The sequence below is a fragment of the Heterocephalus glaber genome, unplaced genomic scaffold (assembly GCF_053883595.1).
Source record: "Heterocephalus glaber isolate CG9 unplaced genomic scaffold, H.glaber_assembly_v1.0 deba00001561, whole genome shotgun sequence".
In the NCBI taxonomy this organism is placed as follows: domain Eukaryota; kingdom Metazoa; phylum Chordata; class Mammalia; order Rodentia; family Bathyergidae; genus Heterocephalus; species Heterocephalus glaber.
The window spans coordinates 10,389,566-10,404,891 of record NW_028258349.1 but is presented as its reverse complement, the minus strand read 5'-3'; the positions used below and the strand labels follow the sequence as shown (position 1 = coordinate 10,404,891).

At 50.4% G+C, this 15,326-nt stretch overlaps 2 protein-coding genes across 2 annotated transcripts; both read left to right on the top strand.

Moving 5' to 3' along the window:
• The first annotated feature begins 2,517 nt into the window (after positions 1 to 2,517).
• Ffar1 (free fatty acid receptor 1) lies at positions 2,518 to 6,107 on the top strand. The gene has a single exon (XM_087191053.1). It carries the CDS (start codon positions 2,784 to 2,786, stop codon positions 3,684 to 3,686), a length of 903 nt encoding a protein of 300 aa, XP_087047179.1. The 5' UTR covers positions 2,518 to 2,783; the 3' UTR covers positions 3,687 to 6,107.
• Positions 6,108 to 7,973: 1,866 nt separating this feature from the next.
• Positions 7,974 to 10,076, top strand: LOC101696682 (free fatty acid receptor 3). Its single transcript, XM_004858821.3, has 2 exons — positions 7,974 to 8,289; positions 8,525 to 10,076. Exon 2 carries the CDS (start codon positions 8,536 to 8,538, stop codon positions 9,508 to 9,510), a length of 975 nt encoding a protein of 324 aa, XP_004858878.1. The 5' UTR covers positions 7,974 to 8,289; positions 8,525 to 8,535; the 3' UTR covers positions 9,511 to 10,076.
• The last annotated feature ends 5,250 nt before the right edge of the window (positions 10,077 to 15,326 follow it).

Below are 15,326 nucleotides of genomic sequence, written 5' to 3'. Positions count from 1 at the left end.
TCCAGTGTCCTTTAACCATCCACTCTTTTTATAATGACAGACATTTACCGAGCACAAATTAATGCATCCAATTCAAAATCCCGTTATTGGGGTACAAAAATGATGGGACCCAGAACCATGCTTGGAGGCCTCTAGTGTAGTCTAGGGTATCAAAATCTTCTTAGGACAGGATCCCCTGGAAGGAGCTGAAGGAAGCCCTGGCTCAGGCTCCTGGCAACCATCAGGTGCCTTCCCATCCTGTCCCTGAGCCCAGCTGGTGACATAAACCAACTTTATGAGCCATTGACCCCGAGATGTGGCTGTCAACAGACATTGCTGAAGCGTGCAGAGCAGGTGGCCAGGAAGCTCGGAGCCCGCCGACTCCTGAATACAGGCAGCCTCCACCCAGTCCCTCCACCCCAGAGATCTCACCATCCTCCAGGGCCCAGAGCAACTACTGTGCCCCGCGCAGCAGGCAACTCAGACCAAAATCTTCACTCTTTCTCTTAAGGCCAAGATCCCAGCAGAGGAGCTGGCAAATACAGTGTCAAAGAGTCACAGGACCTTTGAATTAACAGAAGGACAAATATAGGGCAGGGAGGCATGGATGCAGATAGAGGAATCACGAAGGCCCTCTGAGCAGGTGACACTGGACAGGGACCGAACTGCTGGGGGTGGGGGCGTGGGGGGGCCAAAGCAGAGATCTGGAAGACCTGATGTTTCCCTAGAGCTCTGCTCTTCTCCCAGCCTTGTCACGGGAGATAACATGGCACTCTGATCCTTTTCGAAGTTCTGTTAGTTTCTCAGTATTCCCAAAGACAAAATACTCAACAAGTATCAAGTACTTCTATGCTCACAGTCTACCATGGCCTCAGAAAAGACAGTCTCATGACTCCAAGGTCTGAAGAGGAAGTTTGATACTTTCTTTGAAGGGAGATGTTGATACCCTGCATCCTGGTGAGAGGAGCTGATTATGGGTGACTTGGAATTTGGGAGGGGCAGGGTGCTCTGGGAACCTACACAGGCCCCTAAGAAATCTGAAGCTGAAACGCTGTGATGTCACTTTGAGGTGGCAAAGAGACAGAGACAGAGTCTGGGAGATATAGGCACAGTTAGAGATAGAGACAGAATCTTGGAGACAGAACTTTCATGGCCCACATTTGAGAGACAGAAAGGGTAGGGGGAGGCGGTTCAGGACGGTTTTAAATTTTGCTTAGGAGGTCTTCCTAGAAAAATAAGATGACCCCTCCATGAGAGACAAATGGCCAGCTGGATTCCCAGCGCTGAGAGAAACAAGCTAAGCACCCCACTGGAGGCATTGCCTGTCTCCACAGAGCACACTCCAAGGTCCCCACCCCAAAGCCCCAGGAAGCAATGAGCTTAGACCTCCCTGGCCCTCAGAGAGAGGCTGAGCTGGGACCACAGGCTGATCGCTCTAGAGCCAACCACAAGATTCTGGCTTATCCCTTTCCCTTCCTTCTCCCGCCTTCTGCCAGCACTGCAAAGGTTAGAAACCACTGCCACAAAACCAGAAGGGAAAGGAAAGGGAGAAGAGAAGAGCCCTCTCTTGGAAAAAGGGTGCCTGCAGCCTGTGCAAGCTGTCTGTTGGGATGCTTCTATCATTAACTCACTTTTTCATTACCACATGACAATGGATTGGGTGGCAAAAATAGCAGAAGAACTTTGTTGTCCAAGTGTGAGCCAAGGCTGGGGTCTGCCTATGCTTTCACCCAGAAGTAGGGAAGCCTTGGCTCCCAGGGCAGGACTGAGCAGGCAGTGGGTGAGTGGGAAGGGCACAGAGCTGTGCTCTGGCTGCACCTCATAAACCCTTCAAGGCACTGGCTGTATAGACCTCACCCGACCAGACCAAACCCCCATTCCCACCCGCATCCCCTACTGTGTCCCAGTGTCTTCTTGGATCCCCCACATCCTGCAGCATAGCCTCAGTTCCCGCCTGGGATGCCCCATTACCTGCTCACCCAAGCTGCTAGTGCCTCAGCTAATGGCCCTGCCACCCCGCCCTTCTCTCCCTTCCAGCTCACTGCCCATTCCGAGCCTCCTCTGACAGCTGGGTGAGGGGACTCCTGAGCCTCAGAAACATCTGACAGCTCCAAGAGGTGAGTCCCTCTTTCTGTGGCTCCTCTCTTCACCAACTATTCCCCAGACCCCCAGGTCTCCCAGCCCAGGCTGACTTTTGAGATCTTCTAAGGTTGTTCCCCAGACACTGATGCGACCTGGCTCCCCCTGGGCTCTTCCATGGGACCCCCCTTGCCCACCCCTCTGCCTGGTTTACCTTGTATCCAAACCTCGACTTCTCCTCTTCCAAGCTAGGGGTCCCACTCATGCTCCACACTGTGGGGAGCAGCTCCTCTCGCTAGGGAATGGGGTAGGGAGTAGACTCAGGGCTCTAACTCTCATGCTCACATGCCATCTGCCAGCACTGCAATGAACTCTCTCTCCCTCTCTCCCCAGTCTCAGGAATCGAGAGGCAGTCCCTCTTCGGGGACAGCACACCTGCATTCTGTCTTTCCCCATTACACCAAAATTGCTCTTTTCCTCATAAGAGGTCACATGGTGCCAAGACAGCCCAGGACCAAAGGCTAGAAGTCCTCGTTTCTGATCCAGCCCGACACCTCCTCCTTTGGGCCTCCGCTTCCTCACTTGTCTCGCCGGCTGGCTGCTGACACTCTGGGCTGTGGGGAAGCCAGAGTGGGATTGCAGGAGCTCCTCCTGCCCTGGCTGGTGATCTGAGGACAAGGAGCAAGGGGATCGCAGGAGCAGTGGTAGCCACCGCTTCCAGCCCCATGGACCTGCCTCCGCAGCTCTCCTTCGCCTTCTACGTGGCCGCCTTTGCTCTGGGCTTCCCGCTCAACGTGCTGGCCATCCGAGGCACGGCGGTGCATGCGCGTCTGCATCTCACCCCCAGCTTGGTCTACACCCTCCACCTGGGCTGCTCTGACCTCCTACTGGCCATCTCTCTGCCCCTGAAGGCGGTGGAGGCGCTGGCCTGGGGGGCCTGGCCTCTCCCGGATGCTCTCTGCCCGGTCTTTGCCTTGGCCCACTTCGCACCGCTCTACGCAGGTGGTGGCTTCCTGGCTGCTCTGAGTGCTGGTCGCTACCTGGGGGCTGCCTTCCCCCTGGGCTACCAAGCCCTCCGGAGGCCACGCTATTCCTGGGGGGTGTGTGTGGCCATCTGGGTCCTGGTCCTCTGTCACCTGGGGCTGGTTCTCCTATTAGAGGCTCCGGGAGGTTGGCTGCACAATAGCACCACCTCCCTGGGCATCAACACACCGGTTAACGGCTCTCCCGTCTGCCTGGAGGCCTGGGACCCCAGTTCTGCCGGTCCTGCCCGCCTCAGTTTCTCTCTGCTGCTCTTCTTTGTGCCCTTGATTATCACGGCCTTCTGCTACGTGGGCTGCCTCCGGGCACTGGCCCACTCGGGCCTGAGCCACAGGCGGAAGCTAAGGGCAGCCTGGGTAGCTGGGGGGGCCCTGCTCACATTACTTCTGTGCCTGGGACCCTACCATCTCTCCAATGTGGCTGGCTTCCTGCACCCCGGCATGGGAGGCTCCTGGAGGAAGTTGGGGCTCATCACAGGTGCCTGGAGTGTGGTACTCAATCCGCTGGTGACAGGCTACTTGGGAACGGGTTCTGGCCGGGGGACAATATGTGCTGGAAGATTGCAAGGAAGCCCATCCCGGAAGTAGCAGCCCCTGCCGGGAGGAAGGGACATGAAGGCAGAGTCCAGTTGCTTCTCCAGGCCTCTGCCAGAACTGCAGGCAGCCTTGCCCAGGGCCACTCGTGGGAAGAGCTGAACCTGGAGTGGCAGCACCTCGCTCCAGAGAGAGAGTGAACGCCAGGAGCTGGCCTCAGGGTGAGGTACGTCTCTAGTCTCTGTCCTGACTGCCTGTCTGCCGGCAGACTACAGGCAGGCCTCACGTGACAGAGAAGAGACGTCTACCTCCGCCAGCCTCTAATCTGGAGCTTCACCACCTGCTGATACACTTAAAGAACAGTCTAACTTCCGGAGGCAGGAGGCAAGATAATGATGCTGTCATACCATTTTGAACTCACAAGGGGGCAGCATTTGAACTACAAACAGGAAGCTGGCAAGAAAAGCTGCCTAGAGGAGGGCTACAAGCTGCTGCCCATCACAGTTGCAAACAATGTAGAGTCCTTAATAAGTGACAGGTACCATGCTGAGTGCTTTACAATGAGTACTGTTTCATTTCATCTTCACACTGTGCTCTCTCACCTGTTTGTTTTTCTAAGTGTCAATGTCTCACGATGTTACCCAGGCTGCTGTCAAACTCCTGGACTCAAGCAATCCTCCTGCCTCAGCCTCTCTAGTACCAGTGCATACAGATGCATACCACTGTGCCTGGCTTACAGAACTCTTTGGTTTAGCCAGGTTACTGCTGTACAGATGGGCAGATGCCAGGCAGAAGAGGGTAACACTGATTAAATTCTAGCCTGTGTTTTGCTCGTCCAGCCATGGGCTGTCTTGCTTCTGTTCAAGGGAAGGAGCATCTCACTCTAATTTGAACAAAGGCACCACCCATTCCTCCAACAGCAGGGCAACATCCTGGGAAGCGGTGCCTTGACCTCATTTGCCCAAAAGCCCTGCATAAGGTAGCTATGGCCCCAGGGCCAGGTATGTTATCTTCATTTCATAAGATTTGGATACTTCCCCCAGGCTCTACAGCAAGAAAGGGTTGGAAGTGGGATATAATTCTTCCAAGCAGGATCCCCAAGGGTCAGGGGACATCTGGAAAACTCAGGGTGCTGGTTAACACCTAGATTGGTGGTACATTTGGGGAAGATGAAAGGTAGCACTCCAGCCCATGAGAGGGAGGGCAGAGAAGTTATGAAGGAGACAGGCACCTGGGCATCTGCTTGGATGAGGCCAGGCTAGGAACCAGACTTTTTCCTCTAATGACAACAGTGCCACCACATATAGGAGCACAAGTGTAGCTACGTGGCTGGTGTGTGTACCAACTGGTTTATACAAATTATTTTGGGGGTCCTTGAATATATATAAGGATTTTTGTTTTATTCAATGGTAGATCCCCACATCTAGAAGAAAGGCTGGCACATAGTAGGTGTTCATTAAATGTTTTGGAAGGAAGGAATGCTCCTAATAGCACTCCACCAAAAGTTCTGCTACCCTTGTTTTATAAATAAGAAAATGGGCCAGAGAGCTTAAGAAACTTCCTGTGGAAGCTAGAAAAAAGCTTGGTCCCTGCGTAGCAGTGATACCCAGGAATTTTAGTAAAAGCCTGAATGCCAGCCTGGGTGGCAGGAATCACCCTGTTCCCATCACTGTGGAGCCCCTGCTGGGTGCTGGATGCTGCTCCCAGTTACCTGTGCTTCCTCCCACTCAGGGGAGAATCAGCTTCTTGGGGCCTAGAAGGTCCTGTGTGATCCACCCCAACTACTTCTGCCCCCCTTAAACCCTAACCCTTCTGCCAGTTCCTTTAGGAGGCCAAGCTGTGCACCTACAGTCCCTCTGCCTACAATGTTTTCTGATTCTCTTTGATTTCGATGGCTTTATTACACTCCCTTCTGCTCTACCCCCACCCCAATATAACCGTAATGACAGCAAAAAATTTTTTGCTCTCAGCTATACTTTGAACAACTTAATTGAGATATACATATCATAAAATTCACCCATGCTGAGTTTTACCCAAATCAATGAGTTTTAGTAAATTTACTGATACGTGCACCCATTACCGTAATCTAGGTTTTAGAACTTTCACCACCTCACTAAGATACCTTGCATTCATTTATAGTTCATCTCTGTTTCTGTCCCCAGCCCCCAGGCTAACAACGAATCTACTTTCTGTCTCTAAATTTGCCTCTTCTAGACAGCGCATATAAATGGAATCATATAAGATGTAGTCTTTTATGTCTGGCTTGTTTCATTTAGCACAATGTTCATCCGTGCTGCAGCATGTGTAGGTAGTTCGATCTTTTTTTATTGTCAAATAGAATATCATTGTATGGATGTGCCACATTTGTTTATCCATTCATTAGCTAATGGTGATATTTCTACTTTTTGGCTTCTGTGACTAATAATGTTATGAACATTTATGAGAAAGTCTTTGTGTGCACATGTCTTCATTTCTTGCAAGTAAATATCTGTAATGAAATCACAGGCCCTCGTGGTAAATTTATGGGTGACTTTTAAAGAAACTGACGATTTGCTTTCCAAAGTAGCTGTACTGTTGTACATTCTCACAGCAATGAACGAGAGCTCCAGTTTCTCCCTGTCCTTGCCAACACTTGGTATTGTCACCAATCAGTGGAGGGTTCTTTTGCTTCAGGTAGAAATCATGAATCAGCCAAGTGCAGCTCTGCTGGCAGCCACAGGCTTTGAGCACCAATGGCTCTTAGCCCTTAGTGTTACAGCTCGGAGCCTTGATGCTGGTAGACTCCAATTAATTCTAAATGCCAATACTGGATGCCATCTGTCAACTTTGTCAGTTGCCTCTACTGCTCTCTGTCAGCTGCTGGTCTCTGGAGCTCTTCAGAGCTAACATCCTTAGTGTTTATAGCTCTTTTAATAGCAACCACTCTGTGCTCCCTACTCAGGATAAGAATCCCAAGACCACACTATCTGAGAAATAAACCACAAGTAGGTTCACTGGAGTGATGCTTTATTTGAACGGGACAGAGGAATCAATGCGCAAGAGGAAGTCCTCCTGGACCAACTTTAGAAGTGTAAGGGGAGCACTGATTATATAGCAGCTGGAGCCCCATAACTGGTCCAAATTCAACCCAGTGGATGGGTCTAAATTCCAGCCTTTGATTGCCCCAAATCTGAGCCTGGCAGTTGGTCCCAACTGGTCTAAACTCAAGCTCTCTCATCGGAACTTACTGATTGGTCCAAATTCAACTCTACTACTTGATTCAAATTCAAACCTGGTAGAGCCAAAGCAGACATCTCCCAGAGCAGGTATGGGGCATCCAGGATGGTCACAGCTGTCATGGAGGCAGCTCTGGGACATCAGGAGATTTGGCTGATTGACAGTCGGTATTGTCTCCAGAAAAATATGGCAGAGCTAAAACCTGGGAATCTTCAGGAGAGCTAGTTGTTTTAACTACAACTTACCGGGATTTGGGGAAGTTAGGGATGTTAATAACAGGCCTGGATCCCTTCCAGATCTTTGCTACCTTGGGGTGGTTTCCCACTGCTTCTTTAGGGAAGGCAGCATCACGTGGAGGAGTGCATTGCCAGGGAGGATACCACAGCCACAGCTGAGTTGTACCTCCTCTCGCAGCAGGGGGAGAGTGGTGACAAAGTAACCTAGGAAGACACCGAGGCAAGTTGTTCCAGTCCATACGTAGGGGGGGACCCAAGGCAAGCGAAAGGAAGTAAGGAGAAGAGCGTGTGACAACTGCCGACCAAACCACGCCCCCTCTGGCCATCACAGAGGGAGAAGGGCAGAGTCGGGAGCTTCTCGTCGTCTCAGTATTGTCTGACTTTTTTCTGCTAACACTAGTGTGTGCTGAACGCTATTGCACTGTAATCAGTATGTATTTGAGTGAACAAATACATTATCTCTGAAGCCGGTCAGAATTTGGGCTTGAACCTTGGAGCAAGTCACTGCTCCATTGTGAGATAAAAGGACTTTGAGACATAAAACTGTGGTGCCCTAAGGGGTAGGGTCATATGACACTCAAGTAGCTGCTACTGTCACCACCATGACCCACCATCATCATCATCTTCACCCCAGTGACAAGCCAGCACCACACCGGGGACTACAGCAGGGACAGTACCAGGCTGTTCTAAACATTTGACACATATTAATAGCTTAGTCTATGAGATTGTTACCACAACTATCCCTCTTCTATAGATGAGGAAGGGGGGCATAGAGAATTGAAGTCACTTGCCCCAAATCACAAAGTTAGCAGGAAAGAGAGCCAGCTCTAGAGCCCAGCCCTCTGTCATCACGCCTCCTGCCCTTACAAGGCAAACTGGAAAAGTGCCATTCTAGAGAAACAGACAAAATTCAAGTGGAAGAGAGGGGAGGAGAAGTTGGAGTCAGCTGGGGCCTAGTTGGGGCATCCCAGCTGAGTGGCCTGAGGAGCGAAGCACACAGTTGTGGAATTTGCTCTTCTTTTTGCATACTGACGCAGCCCTGGTAACAGAGCTCAAGGCATCTTTTGTGCTGTTGTTCCACAGTGAGTGACGTCATGGGCACTGCCAGGTCTTTATCATTTCTGCAAATAAATAGCTCACCCACTTGGTCTGCAGAAGCCGGCAAGGTGCTGCACGGCAGAGCGCTTGGGTTCTCCAATAAGCAGGTGAGCATGGGGCCGAGGGGCTGGGGGGAGGAGAGCTTTGGTACTTTCTGTGCTTGGGGAAACAGGAGATAGGGTAGGACCAGGAAGGCAGGCAGGCTGACTCTGCTGGGGAAAACAGGTGGGGACGTGCAGGGTGGCCTTGGTGACAAGGTCATTGTCTGATGGGTGAGATGCTCTGGAGAGGGACAGGAAGACCCCCACCCAGACTACCACCTCCATCTCTGTCTTGCATCAGTGGCAGTGACCATGGAGCCAAACCCAGACCAGTTCTTCTTTCCCGGCAACCACTGGCTCTATTTCTCCGTGTACCTATTCGCCTTCCTGGTGGGGCTGCCCCTCAACCTAATGGCCCTGGTGATCTTCGTGGGTAAACTGCAGCGCCGCCCAGTGGCTGTGGATGTGCTCCTGCTCAACCTGACCCTCTCGGACCTGCTGCTGCTGCTCTTCCTGCCCTTCCGCATGGTGGAGGCGGCCAGCGGAATGCGCTGGCCCATGCCTTTCATCCTCTGCCCCATCTCCGGGTTCCTCTTCTTCACCACCATCTATCTCACCTCCCTCTTCCTGGCGGCTGTGAGTGTCGAGCGCCTCCTGAGCGTGGCCTACCCTCTGTGGTACAAGACCCGGCCGAGGCTGGCTCAGGCTGGGCTGGTCAGCGGCATCTGCTGGTTCCTGGCGGCTGCTCACTGCAGCGTGGTCTATGTCACCGAATTCTCGGGGAACTCCACCCACAGCCAGGGCACTAACGGGACCTGCTACCTGGAATTCAGAGACGACCAGCTGGCCATTCTCCTGCCCGTCCGGTTGGAGATGAGTGTGGTCCTTTTCGGGGTGCCTCTGCTCATCACCAGCTACTGCTACAGCCGCCTGGTGTGGATCCTCGGCAGAAGCTCCAGCAGGCGCCGACGCAGGAGGGTGGTGGGGCTGGTGGTGGCCACTCTGCTCAACTTCCTTGTCTGCTTTGGACCCTACAACGTGTCACATGTACTGGGCTACATTCAGGGCAAGAGCCCGACGTGGAGGAGTTATGTGCTGCTCCTCAGCACTCTGAACTCCTGTGTTGATCCCCTGGTCTACTATTTCTCATCATCTAGGTTCCAAGTGGACTTCCACGAGCTGTTGGGGAGGCTGACTGGAGGCTGGAGCCCCAGCAGCCAGGAGATTAGCATGGAATTGAAGGTCAAGGACGGAGGAGAGTGGCTGTCTCAGGACTGTCCAACCTAGAAATCAGGGGCGGACTCAAGGAGGGATTCAGAACAGGTGGACTTATGGCCTGGCTGAAACTGAGCTCCTCTGGGGTAGGAAGATGCAGCAAATGTATGTCTCCAGGACAGAGCCTAACTCAAGGCAAGCAAGACCTTGCAGCAGCAGGCTGGGGCCCGATGCAGCTCAGTGGCAAAGGAGCCACCCAGACTTCCTAGGGATCTGCTGACCCCTTGAGATCCCACCTCCCTTCCCATCCTCCCACCCTTGAGAGGCTGCTCTGGAGGAAAATGAGCCTCCAGGGTCCTGGGCCAGCTCCGTGCTTTCCTAAGGGGAAGAGAGGCATTAAGGGCAGTGCCCAGGACACAGAGAGCTGTTCATGGCTTGGGACAGGAAAGGGCAGGAATCCAGCCTTCAGAGCTGCTCCTATCTGGATGTCGGGGCCGGGGGCAGGGTTCCAGGGACGAGCAAAACCTGCCCTCCCTCCTGTGGACTTTTCCAGAAAGTTTCCATTGCTCAACTAATTCAGATCTTTAAGGATCCTTATGAACCATGACAGAAGAAAAATGACCCAAATAAATTCAATGACAAGCAAAAGAAAATGGGTTTTCCTTATTCTTTCTCTTTTTTTCTTCTTATGGTGGCTATGGGGCATGGAAACATAAACAAAGAGACTCTAAGAAGAAGGGCTAAACGGCAAGATGCCTAGACCCAGAGGTCTGGCATCTGAAATGAAAACAATAGCTAACCTGCCTTAAGGAGTAGTTGGCAGACACTATTTTCTTCCAGCCTCTGAGGCCACATGGTAGGTAATGTCATTATCACCACTCAGGTGTGTCCAGCCCACAGCCCACCAGCTGGCCACGCCTGGTTGCCCGGGCTGCATTGAGTGAATAAGAATTGTCTTGGGCAGCATTAAAAAAATAGAGGCCAGGGCCAGGGATTTAGCTCAGTGGTTCTGCTGCCTGCCTCGAAAATGCAAGGTCCTGAGTTCGATCCCCAGTACCAAAAAAAAAAAAAAAAAAAGGCCAGGTGTGGTGGCACACACCTGTAATCCCTGCATTCTGAGAGGCTGAGGCAAGAGGATTGAAAGTTCAAGCCCTGCCTGGGGAATTTAGCAAGACCCTGTCTCAAATTAAAAAAAAAAAAAGGCTGGGGATGTAGCTCAGTGCAAAGGTCCTGGGTTCTGGGTTCAATCCCCAGTAATACATACACATGCACAGAGAGAGAGAAAGAGAGGGAAAGTATAATCTTATTAATGTATATAAGTAACAACATTTTCATATATATTTTATTCCAACACAACATAAGCATGTCCAACCTGCAGAGCGCAAGTTGGACATGTCTGGGTGAGGGGTGGCACAGAGAGAAAAGTCTCTTCCCTCAGAGCCCAGGACTAGTGGGTGTTTGAAGAAGCACTAGAAGCTAGACTTAGTTGACTCCAAAACTCGGGAGTTCCCAACCCTCTCTGGGGTCCCACTTCGGCTACACATCCTCGACAATGACCTGGTTCAGTCAACCTTCCAAAGTCAGGGGATGCATTGTGACCAGGACAAATGTAAACAGGCCAGGAAGAGAAACAGAACCCACGCAAGGCAGGTCGAATACCTGTGTTGGCACATCCTCTTCCCAGGAAAAAAATCCTCTTGAAAAAACAGATTAATTAAAGTCATTAGCACGGTTGACTTCAGGTAGTATAAAAACAGATGGATGTTCTTATGGGTTATTTTCACGGAAATGTCATTAAGTTTTCATTTTCCACTGAGGAGACAGCTGGTCAGCGTGCCCTCTTCTCATAAAGGCAACCACAGTAGTGTCGGTATCTGTTTGCACTTGGACAGCCTTACTGCAAAGAGCTTTTATTGAGAACCTACTAAGTGTAGATGGCTGGGGTTGGAACTTCAGGGATTTTAATACTAAGATTGCTAAGTGAGTTCTTCCTGGGAGAGGGAGGCTGGCTGTGGGTAGGGGACCAGGTTTCCAATGGAAAGAGATGTCTCTGTAGAGATGGAGGCATGAGCTATTCCTTTCACTGCTCATCAGTCCTGCCCAAGAGATTCGCCACAGTGGCTGCTAAGAAGTTGATGCAAACCTGGGTTTACATTGCTCTGAAAGGAAACAGGCACTGTGGACTCCGGAGATTCCAGAATGGGTCCTAAAGCTGACCCAAAGCTGAGAAGGAGGAGTTGACATGTCACATTTTAAAGAAAGCCATGAAGAATAGGAGTGTTACTGTACCTCCAGAGCTTATAGTAAAGAATTAGAGGCACTTAACCTGCTCTGCTGTCCCCAACCATGCCCGGCATCACCCTCTCCCGGTGTGGATCAGCAAAAGACTAGGGGCGTGGGGAAGGCGGAAGTCATCAGCGTTTGGAACAGACATCTGGGTGGTGGTGAGGGGAGTGAGTAGTTATTTTCCATGTCCCCCCTAAAGCCAAGTGAAAATGACTCTTGGAATACAGCATGGATCGCAGGGCTTCTGCCTGGTGCCCTGTGAGCAGGGAGAGGAGAATAGCAGAGGGGTGGTGGCGGGAGTGTGTGTGTGGATGCTGGAGCATCACCCCTCTCCTCTCCCATGTGAGGGTCTCCCATGGGTGGGGGGATCGGAGCAAGGGTGGAAGTCCTGGGGATTCTGGAAAGGGTCAAACCAGATTGGGTCCCCCAAGACAGAGACCAGAAGGACCCACACTGTAGCTGCAAAAGAGAACCAGCAATTGGGCACCTGACTTACCACAGACAACTAATTATTAATGTTGATAATAATTAATATTTCTCAAACGTTGTGCATTGTTGTACTATTAGGGAGAGTTTCTGGATATGTTTTACTTTTCTTACACAGCACCTTTCTTTCCTGGCTCATGAAATTTCAGTGGAACAAACATATTGTGTATCTACGTGTGTGGTCCTTTGGAAGGACACATACCACTGTAAGATTTTTGGGTTTTTGTGTGTTTTTTTAGTTTTGGTTTTGGTTTTGCTTGTTTTGCTTCCTCAACATGCATTTTTACCTTTTGGGGACAATTTTCTCCTGCTGAGAATCTGAGAATGCCTCGGTAGAGAAATGGTCCCATTGGATATAGTGATGGAGCCTGTCTTGTGCAGCTGGAGCCCAGCCGAGGTAGTTTTACTACCTTAGTCCACACTCCAGGAGAAGGAGCCAGGAGTTGGAGGCAGGGCGGAGTGAGATGTAAATGAGGCAGTGTTTGCTTGGCTCAAAGCAAACCACGCATGTGGGTAAAAGAGGTCAACCTTGGGCCTCGGCTGAGATGCCAGCGCAGGGTCCTATTTCTCTGAAAGATATAAAATAAGGATGAAGGTAGAATTGTGTGTGTGAAAAGTCCTGATCCAGAGCTGTGGTGGGTTGAAAATCAGGCTGGATCTCTGAATCAAAGAGTCTTGGACCCTCTAGGCAGGAATGTGAGATTCTGTTTTCCTTGGTCAGCTAAGTTGTTGACCGCCTGTGAATTTCGAGAATGAAGATTCTGGAAGACAAGGTTTATTGGCAATATACATTCAGTTAACTACATGCAAATTTAGTTAATTCTGTGGAAATTTGGTCAAGTGTACACTTGATTAACTAAGTGTGCTTTTAAAGGTTTACAAGAGGAGCTGGCCCAGAAGATAATAGGTTTCACCAAAACCTAAGGCAGAGCAAGCCAGAAAGAAGGGGGGTGTGGTGGGTGACATTCATCTCTGTCTCAGCTTACAGGGGATGGGGCATTTAAATCCCCAGGAAAGCTACCCCAGAAGTCATTGAGAAGCTGTAAAGAGGTCTCAGGCCATCCTCACTGAGGGCAGAGAGTAAAGAAAGAGGCCTCACAAACCCAGAGGAGGGGAGAGGTGGTAGCGGAGCAGGAAGGAGCTACTGGGGAGATGGCTAACTTGATGCCTTTCCCTGAGTTGAATGTGTCACCATGACCAGAGCCTTTGGAGAATGAGCCAAGTGGCCTCTCAGGCTGTGCCTGTTCCCTGTGGCATAGGGAAGCTGTGACACAGGACAGAAGAGATGGATCTTCTTCAGCTGGATCCCGGGGAGGAACAAAAACATGTCAGAGTCCCGGCTGATGAAGGTGGAAGGGAGGCAGAAAACAGATGGAAGAGAGTGAGAATCATCCAAATGGAGGAAGCAGAGCATCAGTAGAAGTAGAAAGGTGCCTGGGAGAAGAGTCAGGCCACAGATTCCAGGAGAGCAGAATTAGAAGTGGGAAATAAGAGTCTGGGGTGGGGGAACAAGAAAGAAATAGAAAGTGCTCAACTTTTGACCTTCTTGTGTCTGACAACATGATTCCTCGGGGTGGGGGTGGGGGACCAGCCCCAAAGAGATACAGGTAGTTGTGGTGTCTAAAACTTTTAAAAATCTGTGGGAAGCCTGCTGACTTCCCTTTGAGGCCAGTTCTGAGCAAGCATCTATAGGAGACAGAGCAAAGGTTACGGCGGTGGAGGCTTGGACTCAGGAGAGGGATGCTGAGATCACATTCCAGACAGAGAATGGATAGAAGGGTAGAAGCTGATGGGCACTGGTAGAAGTGGGGAAATGCAAGCATTTGCCTCCCATGGAAGGATGGAGCCAGGAGAGAGAAAATGTTGCAAAAGAAGAAATGGGATACAGTAATATTTGGGGAAGGGGTGGATGTTATTGTCTGCAGACTAGAAAGGTACAGTGAGGCCACCGGATCAAACATCCCCGGCTGCAGATCACCAGCCCCAGAAATCAAGTCATGATGGACACTGATCTGGACAATCTTGATCCCCTCACTGATCTCAGGATGGACATGCAACCCTGTTCTAGCTAACAGGAAGTTAAGTCTGCTGGGGGAGGGGGTGTCTCTGGTAAAGATTTTCTTCTACCTCATAAAAGAAAGAGTTCTGTGAGAAGCTGCTCTTCTCCCTTCCTGCTTTGGAAGATTTTATTGGTAAGGATGTGATACTTGGAGCTACAGCAGCCATACTGGGGACATAAGACTACAGATTCGAGAAAGAAAACTAATAAATAAGATAAAGGTTGCAGAGAGGAAGAATGGAAAGGCCTGGGTCCTTGATTGTTGAGCTGGGACCACCTGTCTCCAAACTCATTGCTAATAAATAGATCGGCCTACATTCAAATATCCTGTATCCCATCTAATAGATCAGCCTACATTTAAGTATCCTGTGTCCACCAGAACTTACCTAGTGACATCTCTTGTTTTTGAATACTTTAGATCCTAGAATTCTAAAGTCTGCCTATTTGCTGTGTGGGAGCTGTGTAACTTTGGTGTTTGCCTAACTGTTCTGGGTGGACTCAGGAGATTTTCCAGGGTTTCAGTAACTAGCTCTGGCACCAAGGTGTCAGGACTTGCTTCATTCACAAAGGGACACCTGAGAGCTCACTGGCTGGGGCTGCATGAGCATATGATTCTAAGAACACTTTCTAAACTGAATAACATCTGGCTGGCAGCTTTGACTGCAAGCTTGCGGGGGTTTTTTTGTATGTTTGTTTGTTTGTTTTTGCAGTTCTAGGTTTTTTATTTTCTCTTTTTAAATCCTTAAACAGATACAGGTAGTTGTGGTTTCTAAAATTCTTAAAGTGTGAACCCAGGGTCTTCACCATGAATTACATTCCTCAGCCCTTTTTGTATTTTTTTAAATTTTGAAACAGTACCTCCATAAGTCACTAAGTTGCCCAGGCAGGGCTCAAATTTGTGATCCTTCTGCCTCAGCCTCCCAGAGTGCTGAGATTACAGGTGTGTGCCACCAGGCCCGGCTGGGACTGTGCTGCTTTTAGCTCTGGCTTGCTGCTCTTTTTTTCAGCTTACTCTGCAGTGGACGCCTCGGATTACTGCTTTTCCAGCTGACCTTTC

Bases quoted from the DNA above. Each gene is read 5' to 3' on its own strand.
- Ffar1 (XM_087191053.1), top strand. From the start codon at position 2,784: ATGGACCTGCCTCCGCAGCTCTCCTTCGCCTTCTACGTGGCCGCCTTT.
- LOC101696682 (XM_004858821.3), top strand. From the start codon at position 8,536: ATGGAGCCAAACCCAGACCAGTTCTTCTTTCCCGGCAACCACTGGCTC.